The sequence below is a fragment of the Sceloporus occidentalis genome, unplaced genomic scaffold (assembly GCF_023333645.1).
Source record: "Sceloporus occidentalis isolate IW3139 unplaced genomic scaffold, rSceOcc1.0.p SCAF_83, whole genome shotgun sequence".
Lineage (NCBI taxonomy): Eukaryota > Metazoa > Chordata > Lepidosauria > Squamata > Phrynosomatidae > Sceloporus > Sceloporus occidentalis.
The window spans coordinates 737,059-755,307 of record NW_028317063.1 but is presented as its reverse complement, the minus strand read 5'-3'; the positions used below and the strand labels follow the sequence as shown (position 1 = coordinate 755,307).

The window sequence follows — 18,249 nt, the reverse complement described above, 5'->3', positions numbered from 1 at the left end:
ACCTTAATGTGAATGTAATGGAGTATATCGCCCATTGTGTTCCCAGTTTAATGCTCTGCGGCCGAGCGCACACAGCCGCTCCGTCAGTGCCGGTTAAACCCGCGTTATTTACGGCTCTTGTTTTTGTTTGTTAGTACAAGCAGCCATAAAATAATCAGCGACACAGCACGCCAGGCTGCACAAGTGTATAATGCACCTGCACTTTGTTTCCTCCGCATTCAGGAAAGCAGTGTTTTCTAGTCCTGCGTCAGCAGCAGTTTAACGTCCAGGCGCTCGTGGCTGTGGGAGACCGCGCAAGCAAACAGATGGTTAAGTTCGCTGCCAAGTAAGTAAGCAATTATATCCTGTTGTCAGAGTAAACAATGGTGGGAACCCAGTCTGCAGGGGCTGGGGCCGCTTTCACACATTCTCCTCAATGCTCCGTTTATTTAAGAAGAAGGGGGAAAGAAAAAAAAAACCCCTTGTTTAAAAATGTCACTTTGCAATCGCCCTGAACGCATCGGGGTTCACAAAAGATTAAAAAAGCGGAGGCCAGGCCTGGAAATTCATTGGGACGCATTGAAGCGACGGGCTCTCCGGCAACCGGTCGCACTGCTTTCAACTGCAGGACAAAAGGCCTGGGGTCCCTGGCAGATTTGGGGGGCTCAAGGGCTTTGTGCGTATGGAAATCTGCCCTGTTTTATCCGTTCCCTGCAACCTCTAAATATTTTGTAAGTTTAGCATGCGCAGAACGTGTCGGGGGGCTTCTCGATGGGCACCAGAGAAACCGTAAAGCCTGAAGAGCTGCGTCAGAGGAGGGAAAACCAGCCGGGTTAAAGGGACACTCCAGGAGTCAAATGATAGAAGTCCCTTTAAGTCTTTGTGCTATCCATTTCGCAAATTATGAATCCCCCCATATGGATTTGCCACTTTCACCACCCCTAGCTGTGCAGTAGATGTGTTCTGCTCCGTTCCGGTGTATACTCGCCCCCAGTCCGTCCCATTGGTGGCTAAGCGAATGCAGCAGGTGGGGGTCCGTTCAGAAAGCGCTCCCATTGATATTAATAGGAGTGCTTTCCTGCCACTGATTGGCGGCTTCACAGAGTATTTAGTATTAATTCTTCTATGGTGGGGGTGTTCCTTTAATGATTTTAAATGACTGGTAATAAGGCACATCCAATACCGTCACCCCTTTGCATCATGTTTTGGGGTGAACAGCACCCCTTGAACCCTTCTGTGCTATTAACACAAAAGCGTGCCAGCCAAGCCAAACGAATATCCCAGTATTCTCTCCATGTCCACCATTTCTCTTTGATGCAAGTTATCATTTGGACAGAGACTCTTGTTTCAAAGCAGCTTAGCCGTCGATCTCTTAGTAAATATGCATTGCTGCTATGAAATAATACATTTTATAAGCACGCATATCGGCTTGGACAGAAGATATGTTTAAGTTGTCACCATAGCTACATTTATTCTACATTCTGCAATATACCTGGGGTGTTCTACACAATAAGCGATATTGTTATTATTCTCTCCATCCGTAACAATGATTCTATATGTTACATTTCCTGATAGTTTTCCTCTGTAGGCTGTTATTCTACAGCTAGGAGATGAGATGAGGAAGAGACACTAATAGATGTTTAGTCTCTTGAAGCTCAGGGACATTCTATCTTTAGAACGGCACGAAATGTGAGATTTAGGATGAGTCACTTCTTATATATTTTTAGTAAGTGAGGCTTCCCTAAAGCATCTTGTAGTACCGGGGTGCCCAGCGCGCCCAGCTGTTGAGCAGCATCTTGGGAATTGTAGTCCGGCAGCCCTTTGGGATGCTGCAGCTTGGCTGTAGCTTCATGGAGCGAGGTTGAATTCTGTAGAAATCCAGTGGCTGTGTTCAGTTTTGGTGCAGGAAAGGCAGGTATATAACGTTCTGGGGTCTGTCAAGCCCTGGACTATGTTGATCTTCAATATATCCCGAAGAACATTGATAGCTACGTCACAATAACAAATGTATCATCAAACAAGTCCCATTCAAGTGGTCATGAATTATAATTAGAAGCCCTGCTTGATGGTCCAAAATGTTTTCAAAAGATCAGTTTAAATGACTCGTTTAGGGCCACACCATCTTAATGACGAAGGACTTGTGTATTTGTAGATTGAATGAAACCCTATTGATTCTATTATTTAATTTATATAGCGCCATCGGATTCCACAGCGCTGTACAAAGAGTAGACAGGACATAAAAATTAGTATGTAACATAAGATGACATACAGAAACAGGTGAGGAGGGCCCTGCTCAAAAGAGCTTACAATCTATTATATAATTAGATATTAAATGTTTTATTTATTTATGATTATGCTCGGTACTGTCGGCGTGCAACAAGTTAAAGTCCAGCTGGGTCCAAATAGAAGGTTTTCAAACTTTTTTTTTTTGTTTGGAAACGCTGCCGAGATCTCCTTTGAGTCGTATAGGTCAAGATGTTTCCTCTAATTTAAGACAAAGCTTTTCACCCCCCCCCCCCCCCACCACACTTAGACTTGTGACGTGTTTGTTTTTCCTTGTCTGTTTTGGGATTGTTTTTTTTCTGTTTTTGTCTAAAATCAGTGTAGTCACAGTTATGTAGAATAATGCTCTCGTTTAAAACACCTTAATGTCATTGTCGGCTTTTCGTCGGTTTGCAGCAATTTCCCAGAAGCCTGAATTTCAGGGGCGTTTTTGGGCTGATTCTATCACAGACTGAGTCACGGGGGGGGGGGAGGGGGATTTCTTCCTTGCCACGTTGCTTTCAACCAGCAATGCCCCACATTTTGCGTTTTTAAATAATAGCTTTGCGCAGATTTCCCTTTTTATCCTCTGCAATGACGAGTAAAAAGTTGAAAGTGAAATTGACGCCGTGATCGGTGACGGTAACAGCGGCAGGTTTGTGAAGACAAGCGAGAACAACAATTATCATAATGTCACAAGAGTTCCTTAAACCGCATGCTCAAAACAGCCGAATTGTAACCGCGGAAAGTCTTCACCCCGGTTACTCATACAGCGTAAAACACATACGTTTAAAAGTACCTAACTTTCCGAGTGTGATACGTGCATATAATGCCACAAGCGGGCTTTGAAGGGAGGCCGTCTCACCAAAGGAGAATGCCCATTAAAGAACTTTTGGTCAGTGCTAGTTTTGTCGGACCCTTTGAATGGAGGGACTGTATGAAGCGCCGAGGGAATTCTTAAATAAAAGAAAATAACAGCTTAGCAAGATATCAAAAGATGAATCGGGAGACCGTTATATTATGGCCTGTGTTCCACCAAAACCTTATTCCATCAAATCATTTGTTTGACCACGTAATCAGTAAATGAAAAAGTAACAAACTTTTAAGTTTATTTTTTTTACATTTTCAAAAAGGATTTTTTTCTTTTTACGTTTGTTATGAATGCAAAGTTGGGTCCCTTTGAGTATCCAAAGGGTTAACAAGGTGCATCTTTCCAAACCCAGTGTAAATGTAAATAAGTGTACTGCGATACAGTATATACTTCTGTATAGCAATATAAAGTTTTAGGCTACCCTGCCGGTCACTGCCTATTTCCTGCAGCGGAAACGGCAATTAGTAACTTTTACTTTTATAACCTTTCGTTATTCCGGTGGTCTCAGATCAGAACGCACCGCGTAGGTCTGCGGGGCCCGACCTCTCGCGTCTTCTCTGATACACATCTTCGGTGTTTGTTTTCATTGCTCGTTGGCTCCGAGGCTATTTTGCTGCCCCCGTTCTTGGGTTTGGCCGGGAGATGGAGAGATCTGGAATGTAAAAAATATAGCGTTTTAAATACTTGCACACTAGCAAAGAAAAATGCATTTAAAAAAAAAAAATTCTAATTTAATTTAAAAAAATTGCAAAACCATCACATTTTAGAACACAGAACATGCAGCAATGTCTCGTAGCGTTAGTGGAACGGGAGGCTTTACTCGAGCTGCAGCCTTTTAAACCTACTTGGAATTCTGGGTAAGAATAAAGAATCTTTGCAGAATATTTTGCTGCTTTAAGGAGCTTAAGGAACTATATAAACCCACTATAATAATCAATGGGGCTTGAAAAGTGTTATATATGTTACAGGAAACAAACCATTCTGTGGGTTGCTATGGCGATAAGCCTGCTTTTTACATTTTTGTTAGAATCACTTAACTCACGCCACAAAAATCACATTAAAGAAAGAAAGACACAGATGTACATACAAAGATGTAGACATTTTCATGCTGTATGGATTAAAATAAAAAGCTGGAGGGAGATCAGAGGAGGCTGGTAAATGAAAATGATAAATGAGGGAGGTGGGATAGAAACATTCAAGTACATAAAGGGATTGAAAAAAGGGAGGTTTGTTTCAAAGAAGGAGAAATGTTAGAACAAGAGGCCATAATCTAAAACTAGAGAGGCTTAGATGGAATGTAGGGAAGTTTTACTTGAGGGGGTGGCAGATGGGTAGAACAGCCGCCCAGCGGAGGTGGTGAGGGAAGTTAAACATGCATGGGACAGGCATACGGCTCCTGGGCTGAATGCTTCTTATGTTCTTATATTTTATTTCAGTTGTCTCTGTACGATCCTCGCGTTTTGTTATGCTGAGTGTAAATGTTACTTGCTGTCTCGTTGCGCAGAAGCTTCCGCTCTGGTGTTAAATGAGTTATGATGGTATAGGAAGGTTTGGAGGGAAAGCAGTTGGGGTTCCCTTTAAATCCTTTATCTGTCCGTTCACTTTCTCATGGATCCGAGCCCACCGCAGTCCTGTCTGTCACGTCCGATTAGACGGGTGTTGTGTCAAACGACATGGAGAAATCGCCATTGAACAACAAAGGCAGCGCGTACTTCTCGTTTTGCTTGTGAAATATCCTTATCGCTTTCACCTTTATGTCATTATCTGACACTATTGTTTGTGCTGAAGGATCAGGTTAACCCTTTCTATACATCATAAGGGCTGTGGGCACCATGTAGGTTACTGCACCCTTGCCTTGGCAAGCCACCTTTTGTAAAGGGATTCCCCAGATCTCCAAATGACGCTTGAAATGAGATAGTCTGGTGAGCCGTCTGTATCGGCCTGTAGCCGGCCAACATATTGAAGATGTGAGATAATCAGGCGTTAGGAACCTCAGTAGTCAGACGTTCCTTCTTCAGACGCGATCGCCGGGATCTTTTACAACGGAACATCACTGTGCATACCTGGGGGGTAACTCTGGATCTGCCCCGGAGGCGCGTGAAAGCTGGTTTTCGGGGCAGACGTTTGATCTCACCTGGGGCAGGAGGGGTATTAAACCAACCCTCCACCCATCCCTGGCTCCGGCATGGAGACTGAGCCCTGTGGCCAGCATCTCCGGGAAGTTGCCAGGCATCCCAGCGTGTCTTTGCTTTGTGCCTTAGATCATAATCTGATTATGTTAAAAACATATATTACAGCACGTTATGGGAAGAGAATTAGGGTGGGATGCGGGGGTACAGAAATACCATGTTCCTTGCCTCTCCCAAGAGAGGTGACTTCTGCTCCAAATAACCATCCAAACAGGGACATTTAAATCCTCGGTCTGGGGGCATTTAAGGTACTCCAGCGACTGCAAACAGATTTCAGAGAGAGGATTTTTAGAACAAGAGGTCATGTCCGGGAGACTAAAGGGAAATGTGAGGGAGAACCGCATTCCATAAACAGTGATTTTCAGATAGCGCCCCAACGGATAACCCATCAGAACACTGTTTCTCAGCGATTATTACTAATTTATATAGCACCATCATATTCCATAGCACTGTACAATGGGTTAACAGGTCATAAGCAGTGGATCGCATAACAATGTGGACTTACAAAAGTTAAGGAGGGCCCGTCGTAAAAGAGCTTACAATCTAGCGGCCCTGTAGATCCGCCAGTGGAGCTTTAATTCCAGGTGTCTTCCGTATTCACAAATAATTCAGTCTGTGGCTCGTTGCTTCTCACCCGTCTTGCAGATCCACCTGCCCCATACTTCCAGTTAACAGAACCCCGTGCTCTGTCTGCATTAAGTAACATTATTACTGTGGTTAATTGGGAAGAAAAAAAAAGTAATGTAATGTTACTAATCAGGATTTTTATTTATTTTAATATTTTTTTAGGACCTAGACCTTGACACCGTCCTGTATGTGGAACGCGAAGCAGATGTATTCCTTTTAATAAATGTTCAATTATTAATGTTCCGCTTTTTTTTTTTTTGTTCCGACAGCATCACCAAGGAAAGCATTGTCGATGTGGAAGGCATTGTACGCAAGGTGGATCAGAAGATCGAGAGCTGTACCCAGCAAGACGTGGAGCTGCACATTGAGAGGGTGAGAGCGCCCTGCGGACCTTGGCACACAACGCAGCTTATCGGGCTGAGTGTGAACTCACTGTAGCCTCCCGTGAGTTTGTAGTCAATATGGAAGGGAAAACAAGAGAGCCCAGTACAGCCGACTTATCCCTACGTTCAAAAGTTCTGTAGTGGTAAAGAACTCTAACGGGAGACGCAAGAGGATTGTCGGTAGAAGCCGCCGTCATGGTTGGCTTGTAAATGCCCAACAGCAAAGGATTCCCCACCAAGTCCCTCTGGAGTCAGGAGAGCTGGAGGTTCTCTTCAATTGCCCTCCAAGAAGTCTTGCCAATTTTTATTTCATGTTTTTCTAAATACAAAATCTAAAGAAGCTAATTCCGTATCTTAGTTTGTGAAAACATAGCGATTTAAAGACGCTGGTCCTCTATGCCTCGCAGCGCTGCTCTCTGTGACGCGTTTTCAGTTAGTTGCCTCCGCAGACATCTGTTGACGATGACAGTCTGTTTCCGACACATCTATTCCTGTCCCGTCTTTCTTTCAGATCTATGTGATCAGTGCGGCTGAGCCTCGTCTCCCGCTGCAGCTGGAGGACGCCATGCGGCCCGAAACCGAAGGAGAAGAGGTGTGAATATTGTTAACCTAAACGGTTCCCATCCGCCCTGGTTACAGAAATGTGCTTTAAATTGTCTGCTAAATGCTAAATGCATTACTTTGGGGTGCCATGCTGGGACTGTCCCTACTGAAGAGGGATACTTTGGAGATATGTGCTGATGGCTTTGAAAAGGGAGTTTGATAAACTCTACACAGGTTGTCCTATATACCTGGATAAATTAAAGGGACTGTCCCTATATACTTCCTATGGCTTGGGCTGAAACAGTGTATAGACCAAAAATTTGGCGCTATACAATGTACCCACGTTGTCTTTGGATGACAGGTGCATTTCACTTGAAGAGTTAATGTCAGACCTCAAACGTTAACATTCAGTTAAAACCATGTCCGTGATGTTTATTTGGTGGTTTTGTGGGGTCTTTTGTGATTGTGTATTGTTTTTTTTTTTACATTATCAGGATGGAAGGGCAACTGTTAACCAGGATACACGGCTGGACAATAGAGTCATTGATTTACGGGTAAGAATCTCGCTCCGCGCAAAATCCAAGCTTCCTGTGTCGTTTTTGACGGCCGGCAGACGGGAACGTCCAGGTGCAAAAAATTTTTTTTTTAAAAGTCGAGGCATTATTTAATAGCAGCCGGCTTCGGAACGCTTTCTTGGTCCGCTGCGAGATTTTATTTCAGGTTAGCAGGGAATCGGCGTTGCACCTGTACAGAGGTAGCATTATTCTTTTAAATACCCATCAGTAGGGCAAACTCTCTAATGGTTCCACAGACTAAATTCTAATTTTATCCTTTAAGTCACTTTCATCTTCTTTATGGACATACTTGGGAACTGTCTGCCCCGGAGGCTCCTTTGTAGCAGATTATTGCAATGCCTCTGGGGCAGGTAGATGGGTGAGGTTGATGTTTGGCCCCACCCACTCATCTTAGTCTCACCCACTTTCCAGTAACTCTGCATGCTTCTCCCGCCAGCCTGAAGCAGGCCACGCCCCAGGCATGGTTGACCCTGCTCCGCCCCCTCCCAGCTCCAATTTACTAATGTATATACCCCTTTAGAGAGGAAAGGGGATGGAGAATCAACCAACTTTATTGGCAAAGCACGTGAGATCAAGTGTTAAAGAAACCAAAACTTATCATCCTCATCTGTAAAGAGTTAAAACCAAGGGAAAGGAAATCATATTGTTCTTTCACCTTAATGCTTATATTTAGATAAATTATTAAAAAAAAAATGGAAACAATAATAGATTTTTGCACGTCTTTGAAGAATGGACAATGATTTGATCCCACAACTGTGAGAACACTTGCAGGTATCTAAGTAAACAGGAAGAAAGGCCCGCTATTATTTGCACGTGCTAAAAAATAAATGTATATTTTTCCTGAACGCAAGTTCCTTTGAAGCATTGTTATGCTCCGGTGCATTCAACATCTGCCAAGAGGCTCGCTTCCCCAGCGTACGTTTTCACAGCTCCTAACATCAGTGTGAACCAAGGAAGCTCAAGTGTATGAATGTCTCTGGGTCTCGTCTGTAGCTGGTATTTAGAATATGCAAGAAGCATCTCGAGTGCTCCGCGTGCAAATAGAAAGCGTCCCCTCGGTTATTTCCGCCGTTCACGTTGGTCAGGTAACAAACAAGCGCAGACCCCGCTTCCTCTTATTGTACGCGGAGGTCAAACGGAGATCCCAAAGTGCTTTGTGTATCCAAGACAGACGTTGGCTGGATACACTCGCAAAGGGATGACAGACGAGCACTAGAACCCTGAAAATATTTTATTTTATATGTACAAATCTATTTTAACGAAGAGAAAGCCACAATAATGGCTTAATGATAATTTTCTACTGAGATAAGATAATGAAGATGCTGAAAACAGGAGGTTGATACATTTGGTATACACATAAAATCGCTTTTAATATATATACATATGTATATATATATAATTTTTTTTATTATTATTATTATTATTTTAACACAGTTACATTTATTAATGTATAGAGCTGTAACATAAAGATTGTAAGCTCCCCAGCCAAGGCCCCCTTTCCAAAATGTCTTAGTCCGTCAGTTCCAGTTTTGTCAGCCTCCCTTTGGGATGTCTGGACTGTAAGAAGTGCTGCGTAGATGATTGCCGCTATATAAATAAGATATTAAAAATGAAATGTACTAGGACAGTGATAAATGTAACATATGATCTGCTTAAATTTGCCCCATGTTGTGGTATTTCTTTTTTAACGACCCTCTTGATGGTCGGGTTTATGGAAAGCGGCTTCATCTGGTGAACCACAACTAACCGATCTGACCATACGATGAGTTCTTCTTACCGCGCTCGGATTTGCTAGTTTTACACTTTGTGTATTTTTATGACTACAATGTATTTTTTCTGCCCGTATCTGTTGGCCGTCGTTATCTGAGCGTTCTAGAACATCTAAAAATATCTGGTTTTTGTTTTGGCGTTCTGTACTTCTCTGAGATCGGCCGCTTACATCAGTTGTTTTGATGAGATAAAAGTTGATTAATTTGTGGTTAGAAACCCCAGTCACCATTAAAACACCAGATGGGGGGGGGAAAGGAGGAAGTTAGTATGTTCTCTGACGCATTTTAAGGCAGGAGGTGAGACCGCCTGCATGACTGTCTGATCACATAGTAAACAAATGTCTCCTACAGATTGCTTAAAGAATAATGCTGTTTAAAGACACAGTGCCACCAGCTAACCCATAGTTGTTTCTTTTTGAGTTTATTTCAGATTCTTCTTGCCTTTTACTGTTAGACGGCGATCAAAAACGATTCGGGCCGATTGTCCGTTCCTATTCGGAAAACGAATTTTGTTTCCTGCCCTTTCGGTTCGGATGTAATTCGGGGTCTTCTTCAATTCTCAAACTCTCTAATGTTCTGTATTTTCATTTTTTATTTTCATTGAGGGTTCCTCCTCGTTTTCAGACATTCGTACGAATTAACAAAGTTGGCAAATTTTGTTGTTATGAAAAGTTTACTAACTGTAATCATTCAATAAAGTTTACGGAGCTGTTAACGCCCCGCTCAGAGAGATTAATACATGGAACGAAATCCAAGGACTATGCTGCAAGTGGAGGTGGAGAGTAACTTCCTAGTTTAATTAACGTATTAGCCAGTTAGCCACATCTCTGGGGGGGGGGTTTGTAGTTTTAGTTTGAAGTCACACCGGTGTTACAGAATAACGTTTGAATATTAAGAGCTTTCAGTACTCAAAACACGTTTCTCGAACATGCCTGGTTTATAGAAACCGAGAATATTTATGTGACATTAATGCCGGTGATATCGGCGGACGTAAAGTGTTTGTTTGAGTTTCATTAGGAGCATCGTATGGCGTTTGCTTCACTCGCAGTTGCGTACGTCATTGGTATGCCAGGTGTGCGCTGGGTTTAGTTTCTTAACTCGGCAATCGGGGTCCATCAAGAACCTATAGTGAAGCAGCTACTGCCATTGACATACTTGACAGTTCAAAAGTTTGGGGTCACTCTTTCATGGAAAATTCTGGCTGTAACTATAATTGCAAAAGGGTTTCTAATGATCGATTAGCCTTTTAAACTTAAACTTGGATCAACTAACACAACGTGCCATTGGAACACAGGAGTGATGGGAGTGATAAAGGGCCATTGGAACACAGGAGTGATGGGAGTGATAAAGGGCCATTGGAACACAGGAGTGATGGGAGTGATAAAGGGCCATTGGAACACAGGAGTGATGGGAGTGACAAAGGGCCATTGGAACACAGGAGTGATGGGAGTGATAAAGGGCCATTGGAACACAGGAGCAACTTTATGACGGGGAGAGATTACTTCTCTCTTTGAGTTTCAGACATTTAATCCCCTTGTTTTTCCCCCGCAGACGTCTACCAGCCAAGCCGTGTTCGGCCTCCAGTCGGGAATCTGTCAGCTTTTCCGAGAAACTCTTGCAAAAAAAGGTTTTGTGGAGATTCAGACCCCCAAAATAATTTCAGGTAGGGTCCTTTCCCGTTACGCAGGCCCTTAAATTGCATTACGTTGTTGGCCGTAACCTCATTTCATATCAGTGATAAATTCTGCTGGCTTCCGTATCTTTTCTCTACTTGAGGCTCCTGCGTCAAAGATGAGCCCGAGCGGTCGCAGAGCTTCTAGAACACTTGACTATAAATGATTGATGTATGTCTTTCGGGTCCGCAGCCGCCAGCGAAGGAGGCGCCAACGTGTTCACCGTTTCGTACTTTAAAAGCAGCGCGTATCTGGCGCAGTCCCCGCAGCTGTATAAGCAGATGTGCATCTGTGCCGACTTCGAAAAGGTTTTCTGCATCGGGCCAGGTAAGGAATACGTGTCTATCGGTAACTCCGTATCATGAGCGGGACGGCCAACATCACAATGGCGAAGTCTTTGTAGAGCGATATACCGTATTTACTCGATTATAAGAGGACCACCAAAACGTTGGATCTCATTAAAAGAAATAAGAAAATGCCGGAATAGAAGACGACCCTATGGGGACAAATCAATACCTTTTGTTAATTAGAATTATTGCCCAAAAAATAGAAAATAGCATTTTGCGTGCACACAAAGTGAAGCAAAATGTTAACTTGACCAGATAAAGGTACGCCATGTAGACATAAGTGCTAATTTATTCATTGACAGTTGCAGGCTACAGTATATAAACCCCAGTCAGCAATATTTGGGGTAATGTTGTGCTCCGGTATCGGAAGGTGGGGCGAGTGTTGCTCCTGTTAGATGGCCGTGAGATCTTTAGCACCTTGTTTCTTTTTATTAGTGTTCCGAGCTGAAGACTCCAACACCCACCGGCATCTGACCGAGTTCGTCGGCCTGGATATTGAGATGGCGTTCAATTACCACTACCACGAGGTGGTGGATGAGATCGCAGACACCATGGTTCAGATATTCAAAGGCCTTCAGGATAGGTAAGGATGGGTTTTTTGCACTGGCTGGGGCAGTCGTTAATGTATAGGCACACAACATGATTCGTTAAAACCATACGGTTACTGGAGTTCCCGTATCTCGCCCCTCTCTCTCTCTCTCTCTCTCTCTCTCTCTCTCTCTCTCTCTCAAATAGTTTTGTTACTCCTGAGACCTTCTGTAAGTGCAGATAAAATAACGTTATCACCTTTTAAAAAACTGAATTCCAATTATCGCTGGTGTGACAACATATTAACTGCATGCTCTTGGGATCGGAGTGAAAGATGCTCTGTATTCAGTGTTAATTGTTCTATTCCTTCGGTTCTCTCGTATATAACCTAATATGGACCTTTTTTTTAATAAAGGTAGATTGTAGTTAATTTGTATATTTTTTTTTTTTAAAGATATTTCTGACTCAAAAAATACTAGTTGCCATAAACATCACAAAGATCATTATAAGGCAGTGGAAAATGATTGCATTTTGCACAGTTCTGTCCCTTTCATGAACCCAAACTTCTGAGAGGTTTAAAAGTTTTTAAAATCTCCGTTGCCATCTCCAGCCACTTTTAATATAATACAGCAGCGCCCTCTACTGATCACACGCATGCATTGTTGGCTAAGTTTTAGCTTATCCACAAAAAAAATCTGAATTTCAGTAAATATAATAGCTCGTTAAATGAAAGAAACATAATGCAAACTGTTAAAAAAAAAACTGTCTAATATATGGTCATCTTATCTCGCCTCCTTTTGTTATTCTGTCTTCTTTCTGCATCCGATTCTCCCCGCTATCCGCTCCGTCATCCAGGTACTTCAGCAAAAGGGCGGAGCCTCTGCCCATTCCCTGTCCCCGATTGGATGAATCAGGGAGAGGCTGTTCCCGTGTAGTGTGCCGCGTAGAAGTACTCCAAGAGGACAAAGTACTGCCGCACGGATTCACGGAGAAAGAGACGTCCAGAAACACTTGGAGTACTTCCGCAAAAGGGCGGAGCCTCGGCACACACCCCAGGACAGCCCCTTTTCTTTAATTGGGGGAGAGGGTATGCACAGAGTCCCCGCCCTTTGGTGGAAGTACCGGGATACCGGAGCTGATAACGTGGAAAAAGAGGACAGAAGGACAAAAAGAAGCAAAAGAAGAAGAAGCAGGGCTGTGAAAATGGAGACAAAGACACGGAAGCGGTTGGCGGAGAAGCCACAGTGGTTTTGATTTTTTTTCTAATAGGGTCATCTTATATTCAGGGTTTTTTTTTTTTTTTCTTTCTTTCATTAAGATCTAAAGTTTGGGGGGTTCATCTCATAACCGAGCAAATACAATATTTGGGGACAATACACTGGGGAAGAGAAATTAGTCTTTAGAACTTGGTCCGGTTTGGGCTGATCGGGAAGATTCATAAAAATTAATTAAGTTTAGAGCGGCCTCGTCATGATCCAGCCTGATGCTAGAGGAGCCTCGGAACACACGTTTCTTCATCAGAACCTGGCTTCTCGTTGTTACACCCGTGACGTTCCGTTGATTTAATACGTGGATTTATATTTTGTAATAAAGTATCGCGTGGTCCTTGTGAAGTGTCAGGATCCCCACATCTTTCTGTTTGATGTTTCCTGATAAGATAATGTCCGGTTTTGCCAGCAGGTATATTTAGCGCGGGGCTAAGACACCGGTTAGATACATTGCAAAATAATTTACTGATATGGTTCTTCCGCTACAAAGTCAGCTCGGTAGTTTTGCGAGTCAGCATCTTTACTCAGAGTTGACGTATCAGCAGTTTTTCCGAAAAGTAAAATGTTGACTCTTTTTTTTTTCTTTTCTCTTTTTTGCTTCGCTCCAGGTTCCAGACGGAAATTCAGACGGTGGGCAAGCAGTTCCCCAGCGAACCGTTCAAATTCCTGGAGCCCACGCTGCGGCTGGAGTACACGGAAGGAGTGGCGATGCTACGGGAAGCTGGCGTGGAGATGGGCGATGAAGAAGACCTTAGGTTCTTCACCCTCGTTAATCATTATATCTCTCTGCCACATTGGGGTTTAATATGTCTCTGGTGTATATAGCAGCTCTTTTCACCCCGGACCAGTCTAGATCAGTAGATGTCTCGGTCCATCTAGACAGCTTTTTGAAAGATAACCTAAAGGCGAGGTGATTGCAGGCCGTGCTAAGTCACCAATGGTCACCACTAGGGATGGATAAACTGTATACGATGGAGTAATGGACATCAGATGTTACACGAACCAGTATAGTCTGCGTAGGAACCAAGATTACTGCACTTGATTTTATCTCTAGGAACAGACTCGCTCTCGATGCGTTATGAAGGTCCTACCTCGATGAAGGGGTGAGCTAGATATTTCTGGAGCTAGCACTTCTAGAAATATTTCCACATTAACTATTGATCACGCAGGGTCAGTTCTGCTCTTCTTGCAGGGAAACCTTTTAAATGTTTCATTTTACGATAAGATACTCAGTAAGATCCTTTTAAGCTGACTTCTCCTGCCCTTTGCATTTTTTTTTCCAGCACTCCTAATGAGAAACTTCTGGGGCGTCTGGTCAAAGAGAAGGTAAATTTCGAAGTGCATGAATGAAGGAGCATAAAGCTGCGCGGCAGCGAAGAAGGAGCCATTCATTACATTAATCTGAGATGTATTTATTTTTATACTGTATGTGACACGTTGTTTTCTGCTGTCTTCTCAGTACGATACAGATTTCTACATCCTCGATAAGTACCCTCTGGCCGTGAGACCCTTCTATACAATGCCGGATCCTCAAAACCCGGTGAGTACGGTATATTGTATAAAACACAGAATTCGCCAGCAGAATTGGACCCACCTAGTCGCCCCTTTTCCCTGCTGTAAAGACTCAAATTATAACCAGTCATTGGCCTTTTCTTATAAATGCCTATCCCATGCATTTTTAAATCCCTTTACTGTGTTAAATCCTACCACTTCTGCTGGGACTCTACGTCCAAGTATCTACCACCTTCTATTAGTTATGCTTTGTTTAAAGGAACAGCCGTGCTCACTTTTATAAGCGTCAGAATGTAAAATGCGGCGTTTCCGTTTAGAAATACTCCAACTCCTATGACATGTTTATGAGAGGGGAGGAAATCTTGTCCGGAGCTCAGAGAGTTCACGATGCGCAGCTGCTTACGGAAAGAGCGCAGCACCATGGAATCGGTAAGCAAAACAAGCGCGTTATTGTACGCCTCGCAGACGGGTAACTTCAAATTGGGGCATCTTAGAGATCAGGGCGATAGAGGGGCTTCGCAGCTCACACGATTCAGCTTTCTGTCTTTCTAACTGGCAATAGCATTGTAAAAATTCTTATTAATGTCTTTTCCTGAAGTTCCCTTTTCCCCCCCGCCATCCTTATAAAGGCTGCTGAACCAATCAACAACAATCAGAAACTTAACAGGCAAGATACAGCAATGGGGAGGAATAATTGGGCAGCTCCCACAAAATTCAGTAGCTGCTCCCATAATATACACATAGGGTTGGTTTTTAAAAAACACTCTACAGTTCAAAAGTTTGGGGTCACTGAGCTGATTTAATGGAAAACAAGGAGATTTCTGTCTGTAACATAATTGCAAAAGGTTTTCTAACCATCAATTAGCCTTTTAAACTTGGATCAGCGAACACAACGTGCCATTGGAGCACAGGAGTGATGGGAGTGATAAAGGGCCATTGGAGCACAGGAGTGATGGGAGTGATAAAGGGCCATTGGAACACAGGAGTGATGGGAGTGATACAGAGTGATGGGAGTGATAAAGGGCCTCTGTACGCCTCTGAAGAGATTCCATTAAAAATCAGCCGTTTCCAGCTACAATAGTCATTTACAACATTAACCCCGTCTGCTCTGAATTTCTGATCCATTTAATGTTATTTTTAAGGACAAAATGTGCTTTTCTTTCAAAAACATGGGTGTTTATAAGTGACCCCAAACTTTTGAACTCTATGTGCATCTATAAGTATCAGTATATAGAGCTTGTAGCATATAGGGTTTGGGATAAGTGACAGAATCCGCTTTTTTTTTTTTTTTATTTCCATCATTTTTCCCCAGACCTGGAAAAAATCAAGGCTTACATAGACTCTTTCCGTTTCGGAGCTCCTCCTCATGCTGGCGGCGGTATCGGTGAGTATCTGCCTTCTATCACCGCTCCTCGGATAGGTGGCCCGGCAGATTATTGAAGATACCTTTTTTTTACGCGCATGCAACCGTTGGCCTTGTTTTCATTTGCTATTCGGTTATTCTGAAGGTTTTTGTTACCGCAAATTAATCTGCTCTCAGTGCTGGATTATTGGCAGATTGGTAAATACATTTCTATATAGGGATTTATTCACAAAGGCTGGTCAGGGCCAATCCCATCAGACCCTGCACATAGAAGTCTGTAAGGTGAAACTGCAGCCCTCCTGCGAACCCTAGCCACAGTGAATAAACCCCTATGGCCAGAGTGGCCCTATTGACCAGTTCCCAATGTTCTTGTCTCTGTTACAGGTCTGGAGCGCGTCACCATGCTGTACCTGGGTCTGCACAATATCCGTCAGACTTCCATGTTCCCGAGAGACCCCAAGAGACTGACCCCGTAATCGACCCTCTCGCTGTGATCTGAAATCACCCGCTAGCGGCCCGTCACCCCAGAATCTGCTGTAATATTTTGTACGGAAATAACCTCTCCCTGTGCAATAGTTTTTAACAGAACGTTAATGTTTGGTAAAGAAGCTCGGAGCGTAACATTGTAACCATAAATCCTGCCATAAATCGCAATAATAACGCGGTAACTACACGAACCGTAGATAGCGGCGGTGACGGCCGGCAGCTTGTCTTAAAAACATTGAATAAAACCTAGTGTTACATTATAAGTCGTGAGTCATTATTTGGGTACAAACCGAGACAAGCGCTGCTCGCTTACGGTGACGTCTTATGATCGAGCTGATAGGCGTCCTCACGTAGAAATCACCGGAAGAGCTTTTACGCCTTTAACCCTTTCTTTGCCTGCGATTTTTGTTGGTGGTTCTGGGCTTTTTCGTGGGTGGGGGTGTTTTCGTTTGGGTTTCTGAATAAAGAGCCCCCGTGTACTCGCTCGGACTGACTGCAAAACCCTGAACATCAGTGAATTATAAGATAATTAACACAGCTTCCCGCGGAGCCAAAAAATGGTTTAACGCGCTGGAAGTAAATTTCCAAAAGAGAGATGCTTGGAAGAAGCTGCCGTCTTTCCGAATAATATGTTTTATAGTTTAGTGAATGAAATCGATCCGTGTAATGTGCTTACAGATTAAAATATGTATGGTGTTTACAGCCATTTTTACTTCCGGTTCCCAGGATCTGCGTGATTATTTCTCTTCGTTAATGATCTCGCACTAATAACAAAGTAGCTGTTGGTTAATTGCTGTTCCTGTAAGAACCAATCGTATGATCACTGCTTTTATTTGTTTTATGTTACCGCCCCCTGGTGGTGGAAGCTAATTGGTTATCACAGCCTTTTGTAAGGTTTGGGGGGGGGGGGTGAAGTTGTTATGCTAGTTTGGCTCTTGGCCACCTCACCCTGTGTCTCCATGCATCGTCCCCATGCTGACTGTTTTATGGCAATGCGGTAAAAGTCTCCTTGTTGACGCCATTCAGCAGAGACCTCGATTAGGCCGGGTAATGTTTCTTTATTATTATTATTTTGATGGGTTGGCTGCTCGGCGGGGTCGTTCTGGTTTATAGATATCCATCCAAATGCCACCAAAAAAACTGCTGAAAGTCTAAACTCTTATCTCCCAGCACAAGGTGATCGTCCGGGACGTGAAGTGCCATCCATCAGCGAGGCAGCTCTCGGAACGCGCTCATATTTCTGAGCTCCGTAAATAACGCCGCTTTGATATCACGCTGTACCTGCAACCAAAATGTCAAAATCCTTTTACTTAAGAGAGAATCCGTTATTCCCTGTAACGCGTGCGGGAAGCAGATAGCCCTGATTTATTACAATGTTTCTTTCAGACTATGGGAAAGTTAAAGGGACGCTCCAGCCATAGCACGCGCTTTGTCTCTTTAAATTATAATTAACCCCATATAGGCTGTAGAGGTCCTAGGCTGCTTGGCCAAACACATCTCCTGCTCTCAAAAGGAAGGGATTCATGAAAGAGTTAACGATCCTCTCGGTGTGCATGTGCAGAAAGTGCCCCCATTGGATTCAATAGGAGTGCGTTCCTCCTGTGTCCGCAACGCGTGCCATTTGTCTGTTGTTCCAAGTCCTGACCAATAGGGGGCTCTGATATTTGTAATGATGCAAGTTAAAAGACTATAATTCACTTCAATGATGTCATCGACAAAATCGCATAAACATCTGCTATTTTGTATATAGAAGAGAACGCCGGTATCTTTAAGCCGGATGTGCTCTGCCGTACGTCGAGCCGGCGCTGGACCGCCTCTCTGCTCCTCCTCCTGGTATTTACTGGGGGTGGGGCATATTGCACACAGGGGAGGGG

The 18,249-nt window shown here is 43.5% G+C and overlaps 1 protein-coding gene across 1 annotated transcript; it reads left to right on the top strand.

Annotated features, from left to right (window-relative positions):
- Nucleotides 1-305: 305 nt before the first annotated feature.
- On the top strand, nucleotides 306-16,409 carry LOC149285169 (aspartate--tRNA ligase, cytoplasmic). The gene is made up of 13 exons (XM_089495699.1): nucleotides 306-325; nucleotides 6,198-6,300; nucleotides 6,823-6,903; nucleotides 7,349-7,408; nucleotides 10,750-10,861; nucleotides 11,064-11,198; nucleotides 11,654-11,801; nucleotides 13,623-13,769; nucleotides 14,298-14,340; nucleotides 14,474-14,554; nucleotides 14,844-14,955; nucleotides 15,839-15,910; nucleotides 16,274-16,409. The coding sequence occupies exons 1-13, from the start codon at nucleotides 306-308 to the stop codon at nucleotides 16,363-16,365; spliced, it is 1,206 nt and encodes a 401-aa protein (XP_089351825.1). The 3' UTR covers nucleotides 16,366-16,409.
- Nucleotides 16,410-18,249: the final 1,840 nt, after the last annotated feature.

What these genes read in the sequence shown, in the direction of transcription:
- LOC149285169 (XM_089495699.1), top strand. Translation starts at nt 306, where the DNA reads ATGGTTAAGTTCGCTGCCAA. An exon ending in TGGAGCTGCACATTGAGAGG is followed by an intron (nt 6,301 to 6,822) that starts GTGAGAGCGCCC and finishes TCTTTCTTTCAG; the next exon opens with ATCTATGTGATCAGTGCGGC. An exon ending in TTCAAAGGCCTTCAGGATAG is followed by an intron (nt 11,802 to 13,622) that starts GTAAGGATGGGT and finishes GCTTCGCTCCAG; the next exon opens with GTTCCAGACGGAAATTCAGA.